This window comes from Nipponia nippon, unplaced genomic scaffold (assembly GCF_047370975.1).
Source record: "Nipponia nippon isolate SJK-2023a ecotype South Korea unplaced genomic scaffold, ASM4737097v1 scaffold_8, whole genome shotgun sequence".
Taxonomy (NCBI): domain Eukaryota; kingdom Metazoa; phylum Chordata; class Aves; order Pelecaniformes; family Threskiornithidae; genus Nipponia; species Nipponia nippon.
In genome coordinates this window covers 41,778,496-41,802,470 of record NW_028262402.1, presented here as the reverse complement: position 1 = coordinate 41,802,470, position 23,975 = coordinate 41,778,496, and the positions used below count along the sequence as shown (strand labels likewise).

General features: G+C 41.6%; 1 protein-coding gene across 1 annotated transcript in view; it reads right to left on the bottom strand.

The window, feature by feature from the left end:
* The window catches only part of FREM1 (FRAS1 related extracellular matrix 1), a 75,414-nt gene that overhangs the window by 44,273 nt on the left and 7,166 nt on the right, over positions 1–23,975 (bottom strand). The window contains exons 2-14 of the mRNA XM_009469204.2: positions 18,648–18,851; positions 17,958–18,462; positions 13,032–13,126; positions 12,150–12,451; positions 11,445–11,641; positions 10,466–10,789; positions 8,606–8,714; positions 7,372–7,503; positions 4,466–4,810; positions 3,648–3,790; positions 2,871–3,067; positions 1,580–1,670; positions 358–525 (exon numbers count right to left, since the gene is read on the bottom strand). Coding sequence (XP_009467479.2) covers positions 358–525; positions 1,580–1,670; positions 2,871–3,067; positions 3,648–3,790; positions 4,466–4,810; positions 7,372–7,503; positions 8,606–8,714; positions 10,466–10,789; positions 11,445–11,641; positions 12,150–12,451; positions 13,032–13,126; positions 17,958–18,188 — 2,334 coding nt within the window. The 5' untranslated portion in view covers positions 18,189–18,462; positions 18,648–18,851. The remainder of the gene's footprint in view (positions 1–357; positions 526–1,579; positions 1,671–2,870; positions 3,068–3,647; positions 3,791–4,465; positions 4,811–7,371; positions 7,504–8,605; positions 8,715–10,465; positions 10,790–11,444; positions 11,642–12,149; positions 12,452–13,031; positions 13,127–17,957; positions 18,463–18,647; positions 18,852–23,975) is intronic.

Genomic DNA, 23,975 nt, shown 5'->3' with positions numbered 1-23,975 from the left:
TAGTAGCAGGCTGTAATACATGCAGCCCAGTCCTGATTCATCGAGGCCCCTGGCCTTCGTAGGCAATAGGCAACACAAAAAGGAGGGATGCAGTTTTGCTAACCAGGATGTGACATACGTATTTTTGTACAGCCACTCAGGCACTGAAGATTATATAGCATGAAAAATCGCCTTGCACACTCACCAGACTTCGCCTTCTACTTCAGCCCCAATGCAGGCTATGTGCAAGACACTGAAACCCTGATCCCATGAAAAATTTATTTTTTATTTCAGTCAGATCAGGACATATCTTTGCATTTTTGTTTCTACACAAAGCCATTTCCAAGTCCCTCCCTCTTGCCCTCACCACCACCCTACCTCTGGCGCTTGATTGTCCACAGGAAGAATTGTAATATTGAAGCAGATCCCATACAAAGTGCCACCATGCTGATTGCTGACGGAAAAAACAAACTGGACTTGCTGCGGTTCAGGCCCGATGTCCTGCAGTGGTGGCATGTAAGCAACTTTCATATAGTTCACAGCATGCTGCAAAAAGAGAAGAGGGGTGCATGTAAGAAGAGATAATGGGAATAACCATAATTCAGACATTGGGGACCTTTCTCATCCCCTGATTAGATGTTATCCGAACTGTCAAAATTAATTCCAGAAACTTTGCACATACTCTTTAGCTACTGGCAATACCTTGATTAAATGCATCTTTAGCTACAAATCAAGTGAGTACAGGTTCAAATACTCAAACCTGTAACAAAAAATACAGATAAGGTTTATAAGTGATAACAGAGGCAATAGCCTTACCTTCTTGATGGAACCCTTTAAGAATGCTGGTCCCAGGGCCTTTTCTAACTGTGATTTTAAAATAAACAATTCATCAAAGAATAGCTTTTAATGTAACATTTCCCATAGCAGCTGAATTTGCCCTCACCAGTATGAATGAACTGTACATACTGCCTCCCCAGGTGAGGGCAGGATGGTGAAATAGGCTAAAATAATCACGAAATTCTTGCATCTAGACACCCATATTACGCACGTGATTAAGGATTTGTAGGCTCAGAGCTCTCATTATGGTACTGCAATGATCACAATTATGCAACCTTAACCATATGGCAGGACATAAAACAGGGCACTTTACTAATATTCGTAAGACCTCTGTCAAACTACAGAAGCATGAAAACTGAACAACAAAATCCTGAAAAAGGTCTGTTCCAGCCTGTACCATATCTATTGGTGGAGACACTGAGATGAAGCAGGAAACTGTCAAGGCCTCATTTCCACATTTTGTCTATTTTTTCCTTCGTCTTAATATCATGCTGGAGACAAATTCACCCTGCCCTAAGCAACTGCAGCCCCTGCTGATTTCGGAAGGCGAGCTGTGTTTACATATTGCAGAACTGAAGCATGATGGAAATTTGTTTTAAAAGCTGGAACTGAATTAGCAAAGTTTTGAGCTTCTTAAACAGACCTTGTGATAGTACTGCTCCTCATTTTTCACCTCTTTTTTTTCCTGTCAAAAAGAAGCTGTACACTTGTAAATTTTTAAAATTGTTTAGAACATATCATGGTACCAGGTAACATAACAAACCTGCGTAAATGACCGCAGTGCAAGAGCAGCAGGATCCTTGACCAGCTTGGGGATGGTGTCTACCATAAACAGCTTCCCAGCATCTGCATGGCTGTACAAAAATACATATATCACATCCTGGTTAGCAATACTGAGGAACAGGGAAAACGACAGTCACATAGCTCAATCTTGTATTTCAAATTAACTTCCCACTGCCAACCACACTGGAAGGAAACATTTTTCTTGCTTCTATCCTTATTATTCATTTAAACATTATCACAGAAAACTAACCACAAGAAATATTTTTCAGGATGGTCATGAAAAATCATTGCATACCTTATAAGCAATCCCTGGGTTTGCTACAGCTGTGTCTCTGCACTCCTCAGATACCATTTACACCACCTGCAAGTCTAGTCCACCACATTCTTATTACTTACACACCTGCATTTACCGTTATGTAGAAAAATTAATTATTTCTGGTTTTCATGCATCTTATAAACTTCTGAAATGAAGCAGTTTCCAGCAAGCCAGCTTTCCAGCAGCAGTACCCAGCAAACTGAATAACCATGTGGCTATTTGGCTGAATAGGGGAACAGCGTAAACGTCCCTCTCCCCCAGATGTGTACTGATCCTCTGTTGCTTGAGGTCAAAATTGAAAGTGTTGATCTTCTAAAACCGTACAATGCCTGGATTTTAAACTTTTCTATTCAGCAAATTGTTGTCGATGCTGTCATGAATTTACCAAATGGTGAAACAGCATCAGTGACCTGTAAACTGCTACTACACCCATTCATCCCATACCCCTATTGCCCCCATAACCTGTTCTGCCTCCATTCTCCTCCACAGGTTCCTGGTCCAGGGCCAGGAGTCCTTCACAGTGCCATGGTAATATTATATATCCTAGAAAAAGCTGTAGCACCTCATCTTCTCAGTCTGGGGCAGGCCCAGGTCAGCCCCACTCTATCAGTTAGGAGATGTGCAGTGACTTGTGCTCAAGGCTGTACAGGATCCCACAGGCCAGTGTAAAATGCAAGTCCAACAAAAGGAAAAAAAAGATTTCAGGTGCTTTCCTCCTTCTTATTTCTTGTTAAACTATGCTTTTTTTTTTTATTACTCTGTGTATTATTCTGTTGCTTTCAGCTCTAGCTCACCCTTAATCATCAACAGGAGAGCTGCACGCAGCTACAGTCACTTGCACTTTAAGCAGACAGGTGAAGAACCTGGGACACAAGCATACTACTGCTACTGATGCTGCTCCTCTTACATGAGTCATTGCCCCATCCCACTGAAAGGTATGGCAGGTCACACCTACCCGTGCATGCAAGAGAAAAATGGGGAAGTGGTTATGGTGTATGTGAGTTCCCTGTCTTGTTCTTCCACATCTATGAAGTGGAGATGTTTCTTAGTTAGGTGAGCAATCTCAGTCTCCTTAACAACCAGGTGACGCGTCACTCCTGGGGCTTCTCTGGGTAGCTGATCGTCCACAGGGATAATGTGCACCATCATCACCTGAAATCAGGAAGACAGTAAAATCAGCAGCCACTTCTCTCAATAAGAGAGTGTCCAAGCAGCTGTTTACAAACACGCACACACAGAAGTGGATCACTGGAATATGAGATATAGGATGTGGCTGTCATGCCATATCATGGACACACAAGTCACAGAGATATACAACAGCTAAATGCCAGGCCTATGAATCTTAGCAGTTTCCCTTTAAATTAAAAGCAAGGTTAAATTCAGTATGTTGGACTCCTGGGTGAAATAAATAGTCTCTTCTCAGTTGACTTCAGGAGGGCTGTTTGTTTGTACTGTCTCCAAATCTAATTTGTTTTCAACATTTCATTTTACAGTGTAGGAAAAAGTCTTTGCAATGGACTTGTCTCTCTGCAGCCAGGCAGAGAGAATTACCCCATGGAAAGCAAGAACAAGAGCTAGCTCTGAAGAACGTTATTTGTAGGTGATGACTGTGGTGATGGCAAACAAAAAAGTTGTCTACCGGTTTGATTTGAAAGTCTGTCAGAAGGTGTAAAATCATCAGCCATTTGATGGAAAAATGCAAGACTCTGCCAAAGATGCTTCAGTTTCATACCTGTGGCTCTGAGAGATTGGGAGGGTCATGGCTATCACATAGCACAAACTCAAGGGAATCTTCAAATACTTCTCCTCCCAAATGATGATAATAAATTATTCCATTAAATAGATCCCTCTGAAGAAAACTGCTGACAGAATACCCTGTTGAATTGAAGAATATATCTTCTATTGAACAGTGCATGATTTTAATAATTCACAAAAATTATCCATTAGCTGTGCAAGTAACTGGTGAAGCATAATGTCCTCTTTCTCACCGTAACTAGGGCAAGCCCTTTGAAATGTTGTCTCATTGTCTTCCCTGTTTCCTGAAGATCATCAACTTCTTTTCTATGTCACTTAAAGATCATTCAAAAAATGAAGCAGCACAGCAAATGGGCCTAAAGCCCTGTTCAGAGGACAAAAGAGAATTTGCAGAACTAGCAGCCTCTGCAGTCTAGCACAGGAATTTCTGAGTTCAGTTAAATGCAAGGAGAGCTTTATTCCTCTTTTGGCATCATTAGCATCATCTAATAGCTTTGAACTTGTCAGGGATCCTTGCAGTTAAAATAACTCCTGACTAGCCCAAATTTTCTCGGGAAGAGAAGTACAGTACAGAAATAGAATGGAAGAATTATGGGATAAATTTTGTTCCCAGGAATAGTTATCCTGGTGCAGAGACCAACATTAATTAATGATGGGGATTACACTGTAATGAACGAAGTCCAAATTTGCCATGATTTGTCCTGAGCCAAAATAAGTTGTCTAATTGTAACATTTAATATATTTTAAAAAGGAGGGGACAAAGAAAACCGTGCTATTGTGGATGTGCTTCATTACCTATCAGGTTTGGTCCTGGTTTCTTCATGATTTCTCCAGCTTGTGGGTGCTTGGTAATATTGAATAGTATGTAATCATCACTGGAATCCATGTCAGAAGCATGAAGCATGGAGCCCTGAATCAGGATCGTCTGTCCCTCATGAACTTCAATGACCATATTGCTGATAAGAAATGGAGGGCTGTCATCTTTAGGGAGGATATTGATTGGAAACTTATGGCGAGTACTGTGGGGGCCATCAAAAATCCTAAACACCACAAAGTCCTTAGTAGAATCACTGTCATCATGATGGTAGTGAACAACTCCAGCTTGAATGTCAGAGACTGTGAACATGAATCCTTTCTCTCCTGTCAAAACAGTGAAAGAAAATGCATCAAAAACATGCAGTTCAGCCCAGAGGAGAATCTGTCCACCAATACGGATGTTATTAAGGGAAAGAGGAGAATGCATTTCTAACTAGAAAAATCAAACGTAACTTCACCTACTGGAAACAAGTTTGTAGAAGTTGGAATAGTTAATAAGAATGCAGAATTCGCAACTGTGGTAAGAGAGAAAATCCTCCAAATGTCCATTGGACTGAAGATAACTGGGGATATCAAAGATTTTTAACTGCAACTGTTTCCACTTTAATTTCAACCTCTACTTTCTTATCAGAACATTTTACATGTATTTTAACCATCAAAGAGAATATGTTTTATAATTACAGCTCAGCATTTCATTGCAAGTAAAAAATAACATTTGTGGGTCTTGTTTTTTCTGCACATTGAGGTTGCTGTCTATAATAAGACAATTTTACACTTCTGCTTCACTAGACATGTTATGCATACACACAAATATTCAGGCAGGTTAAAGGCTGGTGCTGGAAGAGATTATCTTCCCAGGTCCTCCAAGGAAAATATTTTTTTGCCCTCCATGCTATGTAACATCAGCAGAGTCACCCACCCCACTCCTTTTGCTCCTTACTTGGAGAGAATTATGGGCAAACTTTAGGGTGGAGAAATAGCTGCCTCACCACCAAACAAAATGCTGTTAAAGGTGATAGGAGGCTGGGAACAACACCATATATGCCTCTTTCTTTCAGCTCTTTCCTTTAGCTCTAGGACTGGCATTACCAAACCCAACAAAAGAGCATTCAAAATATTGGGTTGATTCACTGTTCCCTGCAGTTCATGGGAATCCCTCCACAGATTCAGTGGGCAGTGGCTCAGACCATTTGCCAGCAGCATTAGAGTTACGGTGCAGCTGGAGGGCTAAATCTGAGCTTTCCTTTAAAGTTTGAACATCAGTTGGTGCTTGCTAGACAAAACAGGCAATTGCCAAAAATTATGGTGATGTTTTCCTTTGCATATGCCTATGCAGATACATAAAAAAGCATAAGGTGCAGTCACTGAAGAAGAAATATCCACCCCTGGCTGGCCCATGGGAGGCTGAGAAACCCTGGGGGGGCTGCATGCAAGGATGGGACTGCCACCATGAGATGGGCCCAGGGCTCTGCATGCTCCTGCGGACGCAGCTGGTCTGCTGCTCTACAGCCTGCAGCCCACTCCCTGGCTGGCTGCACAGCCCCCCGGTAACACCATCTCTGGGGCTGAACCTATTTAACACTGCTGACACCACAGAGTTTCTGTTGGTAGCATTACAGAAGGATGATCATGCAGACACTGACTCCTTGGCAGTAGTTTCCTGAGGTGAAACATACTTCAGAATAGTTTCTGTTTCCACTAAATTCCAAATATCACCTTCCGATTTTCTTTAAATACTTGCTTTATGTCTCTAGGCTATGCATTTTACATGGACACATTTAACTATCAAAAAATCCAACATTGATAGTGGCAGCATCTTTCCACCCTGCCAACAGCAGAGTGACTTTTTTTACCTAACCATTTTCCCAAAGAGAGCAGCACTGTGCTGACTCGTGAGATTGCAAAGCAAAATTAGTAATATTGACAATGCAGAAGGTTAATGAATTAGAAGTCTAATTTAATTGCCACTTTTTGAAATAAACCTTAAAGCTGCCAGTAAATAACAACCCTATCCAAATGTTGTCTGTATTTGCCAACAAATCAAAATCACTCGGTATTCCTTATCATCTTCAAGCAAAAATGCAAGAAGGGAAAACATAGTGACTGCATTTCACCTAGGTCATGCCTGCTCGATGAAAGCATAGCTGATTTCTTTAAAATTTCAGCTTTGGGATGTAAACATACGTTAAGAATGTAAAAGTTTAAATACTGAATTTTTCAATACTCTTGTAATCCCTGTGCCTGGCGTGGTTGTAGCAGGGGGAGGCGGTCAGCAGAGGGAGCAGAGCTCGCCTCGCTCCGGCCGGTCTTGCTCTTCACTGCGGAGGGGAAACCGGCAGAAGATGCCTTCTCATGCCCTGGGTTTTCCTCTTTCCTTTGAGCGACACAGGGCAATTTGCCTTCTTTTTGCAGCACTGTCTCTCGGGGAGTTACCCATCCTCCTTTAGCCTTGGTGAGGCAGGGCAGCACCAGGCCTGCTGCACGCCGTTACTGGCTGCGTTAGCTCACTTGGGCTGAATTCACCTCCAGTGAAGAAACTAAGAACCAATTTAATTTTCAAATAAAAGTGGTATGTAGGCAAAATGCCAGACGAACAAGTATCTCCCATTTAAGGATGTAGGCGGCATAAATACACTATTCGCAGAAGTGTCTAAGGTATGCAACTGACTTTCTTTATGAGCTTGCGAATTTTTTAAGTTCTTACTGTGCATCCAGGTATTTCCTTCCACACCTTCATTCCCTTGTAAATCTGTCTTCTATGCTGGCAGCCCTCAGCAGGGAGTGACATATGACAGACTCTATCAACATCTTATTGACTGTCACATTGTCGTAGCCAGTTGTCACTATAGAACATGTTTCCAGGCCCTCAAGTTGAAATGGTTTACCTCTCACTGTGAGCTGCCCATGCTGTAAGCCGTCAACTGTGACCAAGCGAACATTTTGGATGTCATCGTTGTCTACAATTTGGAAGTGTTGCCATGTGATCGGTCGGGATTGCCCTTCCAGGAGGTTGAGGCCTGCAAAGAGCAGAGCATTATTTCACTAAAGCATCTGCAACATTCAAGGCTGTCAGCATCTAACCTTTCTAAAGGTGTTTGCAGCAAGGAATAGAAGCATGTTTAATTCCATCTGCATACCTACCTGTGACAGACATTTCAAGGTCAGCTTAAAAGCTTGATATCAACATTTATTCTGACATACTTGCCTTAGTCAACTGTCTTTAAGGATTTTTTTTCAGAGAAATAAATGTATTCTGGTTCCCAATGATCTGATAGACTAGCTAGGCACATTTCTGGACATTTGCACAAACTAGAGATTGCACTTGCAATCTCACAATGTCTGAAGCTGGGCACTCAGCTTCCTTAGTGAGTCTGCATTTAAAAATATATATTGATCTTTGTGATAGAGTACAGCATCTCTTCTTTTTACTCAGGTAGTCATTTCAGGTGGGGCTCTCTGGGAGACATGAGGCCTCTCCTTCTCAGCTCCTTCCCTTTTCTACTGTGAGGAGACTGCTCTTTCTCTGGCATTAACTTCAAGACTTGTTTGATCTTATACCTTTTCCTTTTGATGGTTAAATGTTAATGTACATTTCACTCTAGATGGGAGACCCTGTTCCTTCTCCAGTGCAGGCATTATAAATCTGTTGAATTAGCCTTAACCCTGTAAGGTTTCCAGGCTTCAAATGGCTGGTGGTGTATCATGCCCTCTTTTTCTAGTTGTTCATTTTTGCAGACTTCCACTTTAAACAATACCAACAAGCCTTGGTCTTTCCCACACACTATCCTACTACTCCTGTTCCTTCACATATGTGTCTTTACTCTTTATACTCTTTTATGTCCAGTTCGTTCTTGAAGAAAATGCTACATACAGAAATCCTGATTTTCCTGTAACTCCCTTTTTTCTTTATTTTTCATTCCAGTTAATACTTAAGATTTTTTCAAGTTGTTGTAACATGTTTTCCCCCAAATGGATAAAGGTAAAAAATAGTTTTACACTCCCTCAGTTTAATGATCCTTAAATTCCAAGTGTAAATCTGAATTTTAGAGCTTTGTCAAATGTCTGTGTCAATGTATTCTAAATTCTGTAGCAAAATAAACTGAGGAAAAGAGATCTCACCTGTGTTCCATGAAACCCGAGGAGCGTTTGTATCTGTTGTTCTGATAGAAAGATGCACAGTGATCGGTAAACTCCTTTCAAAGTAGAAATCATGAACCTCAAACTCCACCTGTTATGAAAACAGACAAACTATTTATTGAAACAAAAGAGCCTGAAAACCAGCTGTACCTCAAAACACATATAGTGTGTTCTTACCTGAGAGATGTTAAAGCCTTCTGATAATATGTTGACAAATGAAACTTGATTTAGCTTCTAAAAAGAGCCTTCGAGGTTCTGAACTAAATTAAGTATCTGCCTCTGTGCTCTTCACAGTGAATGCTGGGAAAATTAGCTTGCAATGTGTGGAAATTAATAGGAAAGATAAGCATTTTTACTGTCGTTTGGGGTACAATTAACTCAGCGATTAACATAGGGCTTTTTTAATAGTAATAGTAGAGGGGGAAGGAGCATTTCCCGCTCTTTTAGCATATATAGGACCAAAAAAGTTATGTAAGAAAAGATAGGGACCAGCACCGAAAAAATTAGAAAAAAAGAAAATGTCAAACTCTTGAATTGTGAAACTCTTGAATTGTCAAATTCTTGAACATGTGGTCAAACAATGTCGAAAGCAGAACAGAGACAAGGCACTTAAGGAACAGGCGGTTTGGTAGGATGACTGATCCTCATACTAATGAAATAGAAAGAAAGGAGGTTGCTCTAACAGCCAAGGTTAAAAAAAAACAAGCCTTGTCAGCATCAGGTGCCAAAGTTATTGTTACTGTTCCTGTGCTTTCCAGTACACCCTTTCCCCATCTTACCTTGCTCTGATTTTCTGTCTCTTTAGTTTCATTACTTTAGTACCAACCATTTTGCTTTGTCTGGGTTATTGCTTAACTACCTTATCAGCTAGTTATTTTATAACTATCAGTATATTTATATACTCCTTTACCTCATTTCTCTTCCTCTTATATCTCCTTTTTAAGACTATTGTTTATTTCTCAGAGTGCTGGCACACTGCTGAATCACACAAAATATCTAGCAGTACTGGTTACTGAAAAAATAAAGTATACTGTACCCAAAGTAACAGACATTCACCATCAGCACCCTGTGGCAGATCTGGAGGCAGAAACATCACTAGCAGCCCACACAGAAAAAGCAGAAGTGGTGCTCTGTTCTCTCCCATAAAACATAAACATATTCCTGCAGCCTTGTTTATTTACTCACGCACTCCGGACCCTGCAGATACCAGCCTGCTCTCATCATTTGCATCATGTTCTCTGTGTTAGTGGCATGCTTTTAACCCTCCCAGCAGGAACTGTTGGGAGTCCCTTTTTGTTATCCCCATACCACCATTGCCACAGTAGGGTGCAAGATCAAATGGCAATCCTGACATTTAGCTGGTCTGTCTTTCATGGCTTTAAATATGTCACCTGTCTGCAGGTCACAGGAATCAGTACTGTCACATAGAGATAAAAGCCATGTGAAAAAGGCACCATTGATCCTTCCAAAGTCTCTTGGTTAGATCTACATGTAGTGTTATTCCCCTATTCCCTTCATAATAAAAAATAAAAAACCCAATAAAAAAAGAAGAGCAAAAAAACCCTGTTTAGATATTCTCAGTCAGAGGGGATAAAAATGTTTCCGTGCAAAGAAGTTCTTAAGTAGTGAGCAACAAATACCTGATTTGTATTAGACAGTTAAGCTGATGAGTCACAGGAGAAAGGGGTAAAAGACTTTACCTCTGCTCCTGCATTGCATACGGTTAGAGAAACATCTTGTTTTTTTCTGAAAAATATCCATTACAAGTGAATGCATTGATTTACAGCTTACTGAATCTTAAGGAGATGAAAAACAGCAAATGCTCATACGTTACACTGTTACCTCATAATTCCTTCTCTCTGTGTGGCTGTTATTTGGAGGCTGATAAGCAATGAGCATGTCACTGAGATCTTTCCAGGTGAAGGAGCCAACAGCTTTTGTATGGTCGGATAGATGAGTGATAAAGCCCTGTGGAGGTGGCTTGGTGATGTTGAATACAAGCAGGGACTTTGGAGTTTCATTGTCTTCAGCATCAATGGTTGTGGTTGTAATGGGGGTTAAAATAAATTGATCTACTTCCAGGATGAACTTTGCCATCGGGGCAGCTTTGGGCATTTGATTGGGAATAGCGCCTTTAATCTGAACAGGGAGCCATGCATACTCAGTCTACAACAGGAAAAAATGAGACAACTGAAAGGACAAAGTGAAGCAAACGAAAGAAATTCAGTTTCCATTACCTTCACATAACTGTTTGGGGTACATGTTAAAGCAATAATTATTTTGACAAGAAAAACTGAAACATTTTAATGAGAAAATGCCTAAAGTAAATATTTAGACATCATGAAAAGGTCTTCCAGGTTCACTAGCTTTATTTGTGTCCTTAATTTTGGGCTGAAACAACATGCTTAATTTGATGTGAGCTAAATGAATAACTTTACCTGACAGAAACATGCATGAGCCATTAATTATCATTAACTGAATATGTTCATACAGCTCTTAACTTATTAATTACTATATATGTTGAAGTCAGTGCAGCTCATGCTCTATAAAAAAGTTGGAATTATGCCAGAAATAATTTTGCCTTCAGGCTACACTATTTACGCCTGCCAGTAAACAACAAGAGGTGTTTCTCTGTAGCCATAATGGTCTAAGCATAGAGGCATGGAGATAACGCCTTTCATTTGCCCAGCTGGCAACATTGTAAGAACTGAACAAACTTCAGGATCGCTGTGTCTCTTCAAATGTGAAAAGGAGCAATGAATTTAAATTTCTTGAAAACCAGGAAGACAATCAGACATTGTAAGGTTGCGTAAAAGTCTACCTTGTGCAGAGTTTTGCTTCTGCTGTCTGTGAGATCCAGCCTCACAGGAATATAATCGGTGTCAGGAGAGGGAGGGTCAAGGTGCTGATATCGAATCCCCATCCTCAGAAATTCTTCGCAGCTCATTTTTGTGTTCTGAACAACTCCCAGTCCTGGCGTGCAGCTCCCATTTCTGCACTGCTGGCCCAGACTGTGCTCTGTAACCCAACAAAAGCAGTAGTGAAACAGTTACTGGAGCAGAAACCGACTTGGGAGGCCAGTCTGTATAGCTAAACTAATCCTGATAAAAAGCCAGTGTGATGAGAATTAGGACTCCTTTCCTGACTTAACTTTTTCTACAGGGTTTTGTTTTCAACTGACATCTTCGAACTCCAGCCTCCCTTGGTCCCTCGGGTAGGTGCTGCCTCCAACAACTCCCTGTGCTGTTTCTACTGAGTCTTGGCACTCCCAAAGCTGTCACATTGGTCCACATGTCTAGGAGCCAAAAAAAGACTCCAATTGGGTGATTACTGACCCAGATCTGTGATCTGCGTTGTGCCCCACACAAAATTCATGTCCCTTTCAGTTTCCATGATAGCTCAAGCTGTTCGTTAAATTTCACATGACCCACTCTTACTCAGCACGTCTGAAGCAACCCACTGCTGCAGCCACAATCTGCTGGGTCTCTTTGAACCTGCTAATACAAACAACTAAAGCACATCATACTAGGGCCAGGGAAGAAGCTCTGTGGCTGATCTCCACGAAGCTGCTCTCGCTGCACTTCCCCAGTGATGAGCTGGCCGTGAGCAGGCAGGTGGGTTTCTGAAGAGGCGATGGAAATGGTGCAGTCCAGATTTATCTTCCTGTCATAGTCAAAAGCGAGGACGTTCTTGTCAATCACTCTGGACAGACCATAGTACTCAGGGATCTCCAGGGCATGGGAGCGCATTTTGATGATGTTACAGTCTGGCTCAAGTAACTGCACATGGAGGGTGAATGTTTCTACAAACGTTTCAGTTTCTGTAAACCTGCAGGTGACAGAAGGAAATTCATTATGCATCATACCGTCTTCTGTTGCTCTGTGAGTTTGGCATTGGCCTCGCCTTTTAAATTGAACTACTTGAACCCCTTTCTCTGATGTGCCCTCAAACCCCGGATCTCCAGAGACCATGAGGTACCAGACACTGCTGCCCACCTCCTCATACTTGTAAAAAGGCTGTTTGTCCGAAGGAAGAGGTTGCTTGCTGTGTATATGCAATGGTTTGTGTCCCTGTCAGCTGGACAGCACAGAACATACAGTGCTCTGAAAATTCTGTTGTCATTTTCAACAATAAAAAGAAAAATCAGTGGTTCTCTGTAATAAACAAGTAATACCTAGTATTTATTAATACTAACAAATACATTATTTGAGCGCATCTGAAATACATTGTGACAAATGTTTCTGTAAACGGGTGGTCACTTGTTCACTAACGATGCTGCTACTGGATCTAAGTAGTTATGATATGTACAGCAGAACATGCTTTTACCATGAAAAATGGACTGCTTGCTCTTCCTGAGGGCAGCTGTTCTCCTCATAACAATGATGTATGATCTCCCACTGCTGCTTACCTGTACAGCCTAAGCATGACTGTGTCTTCGTCTAAAATTGGACAGCCATTATGGGTATATTTGACTTCATTAGGAAGGAAGTGACAGTCAAAAACCTATCAAGGAGAAAGAATAGACAAGTACAACACTGTCAAGGATGTTAACTTCACAGCTTCTGTTCCACTTCTCTCTGACTGCCCAGAATGCACCAGACTAAGGAAATTTTTAATCTGTAGTTTATTTCTATGCATAGGTATTCACCTGTTCTGTGGTCTCCCAGTGAAAGCCAGAGCAACCGCTTTAATGTGGGGCTGCTGGCACTCTACAAGGGAATGGGCATACAAATGTGGTTGTTTCAGGCTGCCAAGTCCCTCCTCCAGTGCAACAAATAGTTTGAGCACACACTTCTCTACCACCGCAGCCTGTGGACTTACAGATGCAGTTGTATTCAGTAGGAGAACTGCAGTGGATCTGAAAAGCGAGCAGTTCCTGCAGTATAATGTTAGATTTATTAGCTTTTAAAGTTGCTCATGGCAATAGCTTGATTATACAGTAAAGCCTGCTTTATGGCCACTAGCACTGGACTACAAAAGTATGGTCCTGTGAAATTTCTCTGTTGGAATCTTTGCTAGCTCAGATTTGTTACATGTTTTTGGAACACTAACTTTGTACCAGTAGCCTTTTACTAGCTCAGATGTCATCTCTGTGCCATACCAACACCCAGCCTCAATGTCAGTGTAATACCACAGCATAAGGGCAAGCAGAATTTCTATATTGTGTCCACCAGCTAATTCAGAAGTGACTAATTCTTATGACACACCCAATACAGGTCAAATTTGCAAAGATGGCTGGCCACAGTTTAGCCATCCCAGACAGACGCTTCTTTCAGGCTGATGATTGTTTTATTTAATGATTTGTTGACTTGCAAAAGTAAGGCAATGAGGAAAAATGCCTGACCCAAATGGAAAAAAGTTTGCTTTGGCGAGTTCTGAGACACCCATTCTTTGGAGCAGAGATTTGGATTCTGGGGTAAAGGATTTCCATGTCCTCATACCTGCCAATTTGTAAATCTGGTAAATTACAATTCCCATGTAGCTATGTTTCTTTATAGAGTTTAACAGCTGAAAGCTCCTAGCATTGATAAGGCCATGTCTATATTACCCTTAGGATTAACAGGGAGCCCCTACACAGCCCATGTGTAGATGGAAGATACTCAGCTTTCACATCTACAGGGAGACAAGGCATATTTTTGTCAGCAAGAAGGCAAAAGCTAATCATGGCATTTCCTGAGTACCTCACTGTGAAACTAAATGTGGTTTTGATTCAGTTCTAATGGGCAGTATTCACACATGATTAGTTCTTCTATGGACTAAAGTAAAATCTGTTCAGCATTCACTAATAGACCTGATGAGGCCATAACTAATACAGATTAATATACATATGCAGCTGACTGGCATCTTTTTGCAGAAAGAAGAGGTGTTTTCTTACTACCAGTCATTTCTTAAAACACACCAAAAGAATCATGAAAATTAAGTGGCTTGCCTGAATTACCTACATCTCCCCAACCATTTTAGAGGATGGTGAAATGGAAGGGGGATTTTAGTGAGGTTCTGAAATGTTGGCTGGAAGTGCAGCGGATAGGGAAAGTCTTTGGATGCTCTGACTTTCAGTGTAAAAATAAAGTAATACTTCAATTCCTAAATTAGTTGTTAATGCGTAGTTAACTGAATCACATCATGACCACTTCATGGATTTACACTAAAGGATATATGAACTAGTGACTTTTGTTTCTTTCTAGCCATTACACAGAATTAGAACTTGCATCTTTCTATGATGGAAAAATAATAAGAGTTTATCAGCTTTCATTATTACTGTTGGTGTCCACTTCCACTGAAGTTATTCTCAGATGCTCAAGCTATGTGGTAATTGTTCTATATTCCTAGTGATTTTAAAATATATTGCCTGTTTTTAACTTTCACCAAGAAGCATATTGTACAAAGTCTTATTTTTTTAAAGTAATGAGTTAGTTGATTATCAGATACATCTACATGGATTTACCACGCTTCCTATTGGCTAAAATAATCTTGGAATAATCTGTAATATATGGTGTTATGGAAAGTATGATTGATTTTATTTGTTGGGACTACTTAGAAAGGTAGGACAAGAACAGTTTGTGAAAAACAAAATTGCTGTCATATGAAGGTTTTGGCTATGTTGTGGCTGTTCTGTTGTGTATTGTTTTCAAATGTCACAGAAATATGCATTTTGTTATTTTTCAGCATTTAACAAACAACAAATATGTCTTTTTCTTACTTAATGTCTTTTCCTTCTTAGTACTAGCTAACATAAAGGAAGGTGATTAATTAATTAGATAGTCCTAAGTGATATCCTATAAAAAAGAAAAAAAATAAGAGAAGTAGTTAGGTGGTGTGTTGCCATAAGGAAAAAAAAAAAAGTACGTTATATGTAAAAGCCATTCATATTACAGCTTCCAGTAGTTTAATGTTGTACACTGAAGATGAGGTTCTTCATTGATGTAAATCAGTGTAGAATCCTCAAAGTCAGTAGAGTTTTTGGTGACATGTAGGTCTGGTGTGCACCTGACAATGAGATACTGCTCAGATGATGCATCCCTGTTCATATCAGATGGGACTGCCTACAGCAGAGGCGATGGTTTATCATATCAAAGAATTAATTTCTTTCTAAGACATCATTGATTCCATCTCTTAATTGATAACAAGGGGATGAAAATGAAGGGCCTTTCCACAAAGGTCTGTTACCAATGTCTGACAGTCATTTTATATAAGATACAATCTGCTTTGCAAAAAGAAACATCTGTTTTATGTTTCCTAATGCGTTTTCCTTTTATATGAACAGGCAACTCTAATTATCTATAAATTTGCTGGGTAAGACAAAGGAGAGCTAAATCTTTTCCTAATTACTGTCGAGATTTGGTTTTTTCTACTTCAACTGCTTTTCAATTATAATTTATAATTAAATTGTCATACATTCCTAGAACATTACTCACTTTAATGGCAGTAAAACAAATCAGACCAGAGGCATTTTGTGGCTGCAGAATTTCCTGGTAGAAAGAGCATGAGTGGCACCGGGAGGGCCAGACTCTGGCACCTTTTTTCAGGAATGATGAAAGCTCAGGCAGCACTTTTCAGTGTCTGGCTCAGGGTTTTTTTCATTTAAAACACAAGCCCTCAACTTAAAAATGCCATCTTGTTCTTTCCTAACAAGGAAATCTGACTTGAGATAACCAGACTGCCTGTCTCACTGGTTGTCTCCCTGGGGGACTCAGTGTGGTGGTGTGTCTCTGGCATTCCCACCTCCTCATGGCTGCAGAGAGGAGGAGAAAGCACCTTTCCTAACGGGACGGCAGTCAGGCCAGGAGCCATCCAGGGGAGGCATTCCAGGCTCCACTAGCTGCCACAGCCCCTTTCCAGCCTGGTACCCCAGCAGAGCTCACCCCTCCAGATGAGGTGTGCCTGCAGCCTCCAAGAGCCACATCAGGACCATGAAAGAACAGGCATTTAATGGAGATGGGGCTGGGAGTGGGGAAAGGCAAGGAGCCTAGGTATTTTGGAAAATAAGGTGTGGTGAGTATGCGTCTCCTCAGGTCTCTGGAAAACTGCCTCTGACCCCGTGCTAGAAGCATGTCAGGTTACAAAGGACAAAGTGGCTTTTTCAAAATAGCCGGGTCCTACTGTACATAGAGGCTGAGGCAGAAATCAAAAGCAAAGTCACTCAGCCAGCCAGCCAGCTTGCCTACAGAAGAGGTTTGCCAGCAATGAGACATGTAAGTCTCTCTTCTCCTCCTCCTCATGGGCCAAACTAGACTGGGGAAAGTGGAGAGGGAGGACTATGGTCAGAGTCCCTGTGCTGACAGAGAGCAAGCCATGGGGAAGTCTCAGCAGAGTAACTGCACATCTTGGGGCCAGTGTCTAGAGAAGATCACACATCACCCTGCTCATCACCTCCTGTTTTCCCTGGTGTGCCTCTGCTCCTTCTGAGTGCAGGTTCAGCTGAAGTACTTGTCAGTGGTCTGCAAAAATAATGATGATGACCAAGCCAGAAGCTTTAAAAAATCTACTGAGACTGGTGCTCCTGCATCCACCTTCACAGAGACCACCAGAAACCTCAGAGAGGGTGTTTAAAGCAATATGCATATACAAACATGTAGAAGTGTGTGCTGCATGGTACAATTAACAAAACTTTTTGAAAATAGACAAAAACTATTTGGTTATGGTTCATTTTAAAATGATTCATCTTCTATCTCTACCGTTACATCTTCACGTCAATTACTTCCAACTCCTTCCTGCTATGACTCAGGTGGGGAGATCTGTGGGGCAAATGAGTAGCAGAATGGTGATATGTGAAATACATTTCATTATTCCTACACGCTTGAAATTTTAACAGAAAACATTTTTTTATGTATTTGCCATCTGCTAGCAATTTAGCTGTTGCAGAGAAGAGCAAACAACAGTGTACACAATGTACTTATTGTATGTGATGGTTTTTTCTTAATTGCTCCCTAAGTAGTGGCTGCGTGACTAAAATGCAAAATGCTCTAGCAGGCTATGCATTACCCGAGGGGCACTGATTACCCCAATGGTAACAAAACAAGCAGCTGAGAGATTGGAGGATATCTCCTAACCGAAAGTTTTTAAATACCCATTCTCCGCTTCTGAAGGAGACTCTGACCAAAGTCCTTTTTACACACTCATGTTACTGAGCTCAACTTTTGGATTTCAGCGTTGCAGTTCTATGTCAGCTGGCTACTTTTAGCAAAAGGCTGAATCTCAGTGGCCATTCAGTTTCATGCCTTTTAGTCACTACCCCCCCCCCCCAAAAAAAAAAAATAATAAAGCAGCTCTTCCTAGTTTCTCCCACACCTGCGCACATGTGGACACTAAGAGCAGCAGAACGGAGCCCAAATACCTGCGGAGTTAGTTTCCCAACCCTCTGTGTTATTGGCTCATTAATCACAACTTCTACTTTGCAGACATCCTTCTCTCTGGGAATCGAAAATTTGAGGACATCTTCTGACAGGAAGACAGACTGTCCCTTCATCACTTTCACCCCAAGGTTGACACTAATAAAGGAGGAGCATACAACTCTCAGTACAGCAGGCAGCAGTAAAAACAACCAGCTTTTCTCAAAGGGCTTCATAATGTGAGGGGATGCCAGTTTTTTTCCACCGGTGAAAATGTTCTTAACAAAAGAAGCCTTCTCTTTCTCTGCCAGCAGATTTTCACCATGTAATGAAGGACCTAAATGTTAGTCGCAGGTAACAATAGGTACCACGTTTTCAATTAAGATGCACCCCTTGACTGAAATTTGGACAGGGGTGTTTCAAAATATCCTTGGGGTTTTATAAAATTCATTGGTGAAGCCTGACAAAATGATGAATGTGTTCTCCAAGTACTTTTAAGGTTTGTTAATCCTGAAAAAAAAAAAAAAAAGAAAGAAAATTGATATAAGGCATTGAGCAACTGGGGGGGGGGGGGCGGGGGGGAACACACACAAAAAACTTCCACCATTTCTTACAATTGCAGTTCATTTCAAGCAGCTTAACTTCACCTTTGAATACTATTAAGTGCACACATGCTCAGAAAATTAGCTACTTACCAATGAGACTTCTCCCTCAATGGATCAGCTCTCAATATGAGTTCCAGGCACCTTTGTTCCATATGCACATGCAAACACTAGCTGTGTAGGACCCTTTTTTACTGGCCTTTTTTACTGCTGGACCAAGAGGATATTAATAAAAGGGTATGAGCATCCAAGTAATTTGAAAGTGCAGGAGTAGGCATTAATCCAGATTAAATATACCTGAAAGTGAGATAAAGGGAGAGTGACCTTTTGTTAAATCTATTTTTGCTTTGCCATTGAATGTGGGGGAAAAAATTCAGCCTTAATTTAAAACATCTTGCCAGTGCCTCTCTACTTTTCCTGTTAAAGGAAGTAACTATGCGAGGACGTCAACATAGAAACATATGATATGGCATGACAAAGCTGAATTTTTTCTTTTTCACAAAAAAAGAAGTAATCATTCTGAGGCAAATTCAGCAGAAATAAGGAACGAAAGATAATATGGAAAAAAAAATACAGAAGATCCTCACGCCCCCAGTTACAGTGAATCTTCATCTTCCATGTTTATACTCATAAGAAAAGCATTGTTCTTCTGACATTGAACAAGCACTATTGAAATTGTTATAAGACCCTAGTTTCTACAACCCTCCAAAGTAACTGAATCTATAGCCCAAAGAATAAGCAATGGTATTGATTTAATTAGATTTGATACGATCATAAGAAATCCAAGCTAGTAAAACATTAACATTCCTTCAGTTCCTTGTAAATTTTTAATGCCCTGATTACTTATTTCATAGAATCATAGGATCATAGAATGTCCTGAGTTGAAAGGGACCCAAAAGGATTATTGAGTCCAACTCCTGCAGAGGAGACACCCAAAATTCACAACGTACGTCTGAGGGTGTTGTCCAAATGCTTCTTGAATATTGTCAGGCTTGGTGCTCCGACTACCTCCTGGGGGAGCCTGCTCCACCACCCTGTGGGTGAAGAACCCTTTCCTAATGTCCAGCCTAAACCGCCCCTGGCATATCTTCCTGCTGTTCCCTCAGGTTCTATCATTGGTTGCCAGGGAGAAGAGATCAGCACCTGCCCCTCCTCTTCCCCTTGTGAGGAAGCTGTAGACCACGATGAGGTCTCCCCTCAGTCTCCTCTTTTCCAGGCTGAACAGACCAAGTGACTTCAGCTTCTCCGCATACAGCTTCCCCTCTAAACCCTTCACCACCTTGGTGGCTCTCCTCTGGACACTCTCTAGTAGCTTTGCATCCTTTTTGCACTGTGGCACCCAAAACTGCACTCAATACTCAAGATGAGGCCGCCCCAGTGCAGAGCAGAGCGGGACAATCACCTCCCTCAACCGGCTAGCAATACAGTGCTTGATGCACCCCAGGATACGGTTGGCCCTCCTGGCTGCCAGGGCACACTGTTGGCTCATGTTCAACTTGCCATTGACCAGAACCCCCAGATCCCTCTCCGCGGGGCTGCTCTCCAGCCTCTGGTTCCCCAGTCTGTATGTACATCCAGGGTTGCCATGCCCCTGTGCAAAATCCAGTTAAACTTCATATGGTTGGTGATTGCCCAGCTCTCTAATTTGTCTAGATCTCCCTGCAGGGCCTCTCTGCCCTCGAGAGTGTCAACAGCTCCTCCCAATTTTGTGTCATTGGCAAACTTAGTAATCCTTCAAGTCCTGCATCCAAGTCATTTATGAAGACATTAAAGAGCACTGGCCCCAAGATGGATCCCTATGGGACCCCACTAGTGACTGGTCGCCAGCCCAATGTAACCCATTTACTATAACCCTTTGAGCCCAACCCGTCAGCCGACTGCTCACCCAGTTTTGCACAATCTAATATTTGCACAGTCTAATTTAGCCACAACCCTACCACTAACAGTGAGCTTTCCTGAAAGTGAATAAAAAACCAAACCCATATATCTCTTTATTTTCTTCATTATTATTATCAGATAAGTGTTCACACTACTGTTTCTGGCAGGATGACCTTCTGAACAGCCTACAACGGTATGCACATATCCAACCAGTTTTACATTTCAATGAAAATCTATCAGCCATTAAGAATTTCTTTAAAATTGTTCACTTCCTAAAGCAACACAAGACAGATCCACTCACTTCAACTCAGATTCAAGATTAAATACATTGGGACTAATGTGTGTTTAAAGTTAGATGTATGTTGACTATGTAGTCTGGGCCACAAATCTCAACTCTGGTTTTCTAGCTTTTTATGTGAAAATCTTTCCATTTTGGTCTAAAATTATGCAGCAAGATCAGTCTGAAAAAAATCTGACAGAAAATGTAGAATTCTAGCCAGAGGACAGGGAATTAAATACATGGTTGAAAGTTCTTTAACATGTTCCAGAAACAAATCAAAATCTCAATTCATTTAAAAAAAAAGTTTACTTACACAGACAGCTTCTACTAAAATCCAGATATGTAAATGTGCCCAAAGTACTTGCTCATTTCTGTTTCTTTCTAGTGGGATGGGTGTGCATAGCAGTTCATTGAAATAAACACATCTGAAACAGCACTCCGCTTCCTGAAATTCACAGTTTTGAAAAACAGTCTGCAATCCTATAAAGGACAACTTGGAAAGAGGGGGAGGAAACAGGTTACACTTCAGCCTCCAAGTGAGAAAGTATACTTTGCAGCAAGTGCACCCTTTTAACTTGAATATGTGACTGGCATTTATCACATAGTGCACGAATTGCTAGCATTTATCAAATGTAATCTGTGTTTCCTTAAAATACCAGCTGCAAAACATAGAGAGAGATTCTGAGTGAAAACCTTCTCTATTGCTGTCCCCTCTTCCTACCTCCTGCATCGAACAAAGTGAAGATAGGGCTGAGGGAAGTGAAATAACTTATTTGGCATATGTCTCAAGACGATGCTCTGCCTAATGTCTCCTCTGACTTCAGGCATATCAGGATCCTTGGCCAGCAGGAAGCTCCTGGCACAGTGACTGCAATGGATTTTAAATCTTTTGACTCCAGCCCCTAATGAAGAAGCAATGCATGAGTAAGTCTCAGCTAGTTTCAGGGAAGACCCCGTTTCTTAAGCCATAGAGGGGCTCAGGTAAGAAGAAAATAATTAGGAATTTTAGACTCTGACTAGGACCTGGCAAAGTGCTAAGAGGCAGTCAGTGACTCTGAAGCATAGACATGGTGGTTTACAGCTCATGACAGTGCCAGTAACTTTGTGCTCCATAATACCAGTCTGGGGCATTGATTCACTGTGCAAAATGCCCTTATTCACAGGGCACTAGGTACCTTATGAGAAATGATAAAATTAAAGCCTGGACAGTTTTGACTTTCTCCACTCCCTCCTGGATAGCTATCACAAAAGCATGTTATAGTTCAGAGACAGCCTAATCACCAGTTCAGAAATGGCACTGATCAGGAAGTGTATTGTTCTTTTTACACCTTACATATGTGCTTACAAGAAGAGAAAGCCAGCTGTCTCTCTCCAACAGGCCCTGCCAGAGTCATTCATGCAGAGACATCTGCACCTCGACTCTAATGAAGCCCAGGTCGATCTGTTTCTGGTGCCTGCACCATAAACCCCAGCACTGGGTGCAGGTATGAGGCACAGGCAGTGGTTTCTTTGCTGCCTTTTCTTACCCTGCATCAAACACTAAGAGTGGGAAGGCTCCAAGAGGAGCCAGAAGCATTTTGGCCAATTTTGTGGTGGTTGTCTGAGCCATTCTCTGCTACAAAATTGATCCTATATTGTCACTGTATATTACAGTCTTGCTTTGACTGCTTTTGCTTGCAGGCACTACTCCTGTATCACTATACACGTTTGCACCATACGTTCCATCAATTGGTCCCTACTTGTCAGCTGCAAGGCTGTCTCCTTATGTGGCCAAGTGAAGATCTTGAGAAGTATAGCCTCACTTTCTCAATTACTTACCCAATGATAACAAAATTAAATTACAAGAGATCCTTTCAGCACATAATGGCAATAAAATGAGAAGGTTTTGGGGTGAATGCCATCAGATAGCATTCTCCCCTCTGTGTGAAGAAGGCCATTGCTTCAACAAAGTCTCATGTGTGCTACACAGTACTTATGCTGATTCATAGTGACAGTGTGTTGCTCTGCAACCACTGGTGATGCTGCTGCCATATTTTGTGGCTGCTTTGGACTTCCCTGCAGTCTCCTTACTTGTCTGCCCTTAATGTCACAGCTGAGCCCGATTCATCCCTGCTATTCTTTGGTGTGTCACTGTGTATTCAGAATGAACAAATGACTGAGGCACTATTTAATTTCAAATGCACCACAATATTTCAGATATACTTAGAGGCTTAATGAAATAATGGTGTTCATGAACAACACATTAGGAGAATCAGTATTTTTAAACTAAGCTGTTTCCTCCATGGCAAAACACCTGAACCAGTCCCAGGTGCACTGTGTGCCTACAAGCTCGCAGAAAACTACCAGCTTCGGTCCCAGAAGTAAAATAGCCATGTCAGTTCAGTGATACATCATACATTACTTGTTATCCTTCCGTGGGATTGGAGCACATGATTTCTGAGAAGGCGCCAGGACAGCTGGGTTTGTTCAGCCTGAAGAAGAGAGGGCTTATTGCTAGTTTTAGACATCTAACAGAAGAGTGCAGAGAGCCTGGAGGTGTACAGCGAAGGGACAAAATGCAACCCACAAAATTCGCAACAAGGGAAATCACATTAGATATTAGAAAAAAAAAAAAACCACAGTGAGCATGGTCAGTGGAATGGGTTTCCCAGAGGGGCTGTGGAGTCTCCATCCTCAGAGATATTTAAAAAACAACTAATCAGGGCCTGCGTAGCCCGATGCAACTTTGAAGCTGGACTTGCTGTAAAAGCTGGTTGTGCTGAGAGCAAGGGATGGGAGCAGTTACCTGCAGAGGTCTTTTACACCCTAAAAAGTGTGATGACTCTAAGCTGAAATGACAGAGCTGCCTGGCTCCCAGGACCCAAGTTAATTACCTGGTGTATTTTTGCAAAACACTGTGTTGTACCCCGCAAACTGTCCAGTAATTCCCATGAGATCCTATATAAAATCATATTGGTATAAAAAATGTGGTGACAAAGAAAGAGACCTTCTTTCCCATAATTAGAATTAGACTGGCCAAGCTGACCCTGAGATTTGGGAGCCTGGAAAAGGAGTTCCGAAGACGTGTCCAAAGCATTGCGCAAGGGACACTCATCAATGGGAACTCTGAGGAGTTCCTCATCTGCTTGCAGACCCCTGTCCGGCTTTGCAGGTGAGCCCAGGGGAGAAGGCAGAGGGAGAAGGGGCCTCTGAAGAGGCGGTGGATGTGACTCTCTAGAGTTAACAGAGGGAGAGACCAGACTGGGGACAAAGCAGGGGAGGGT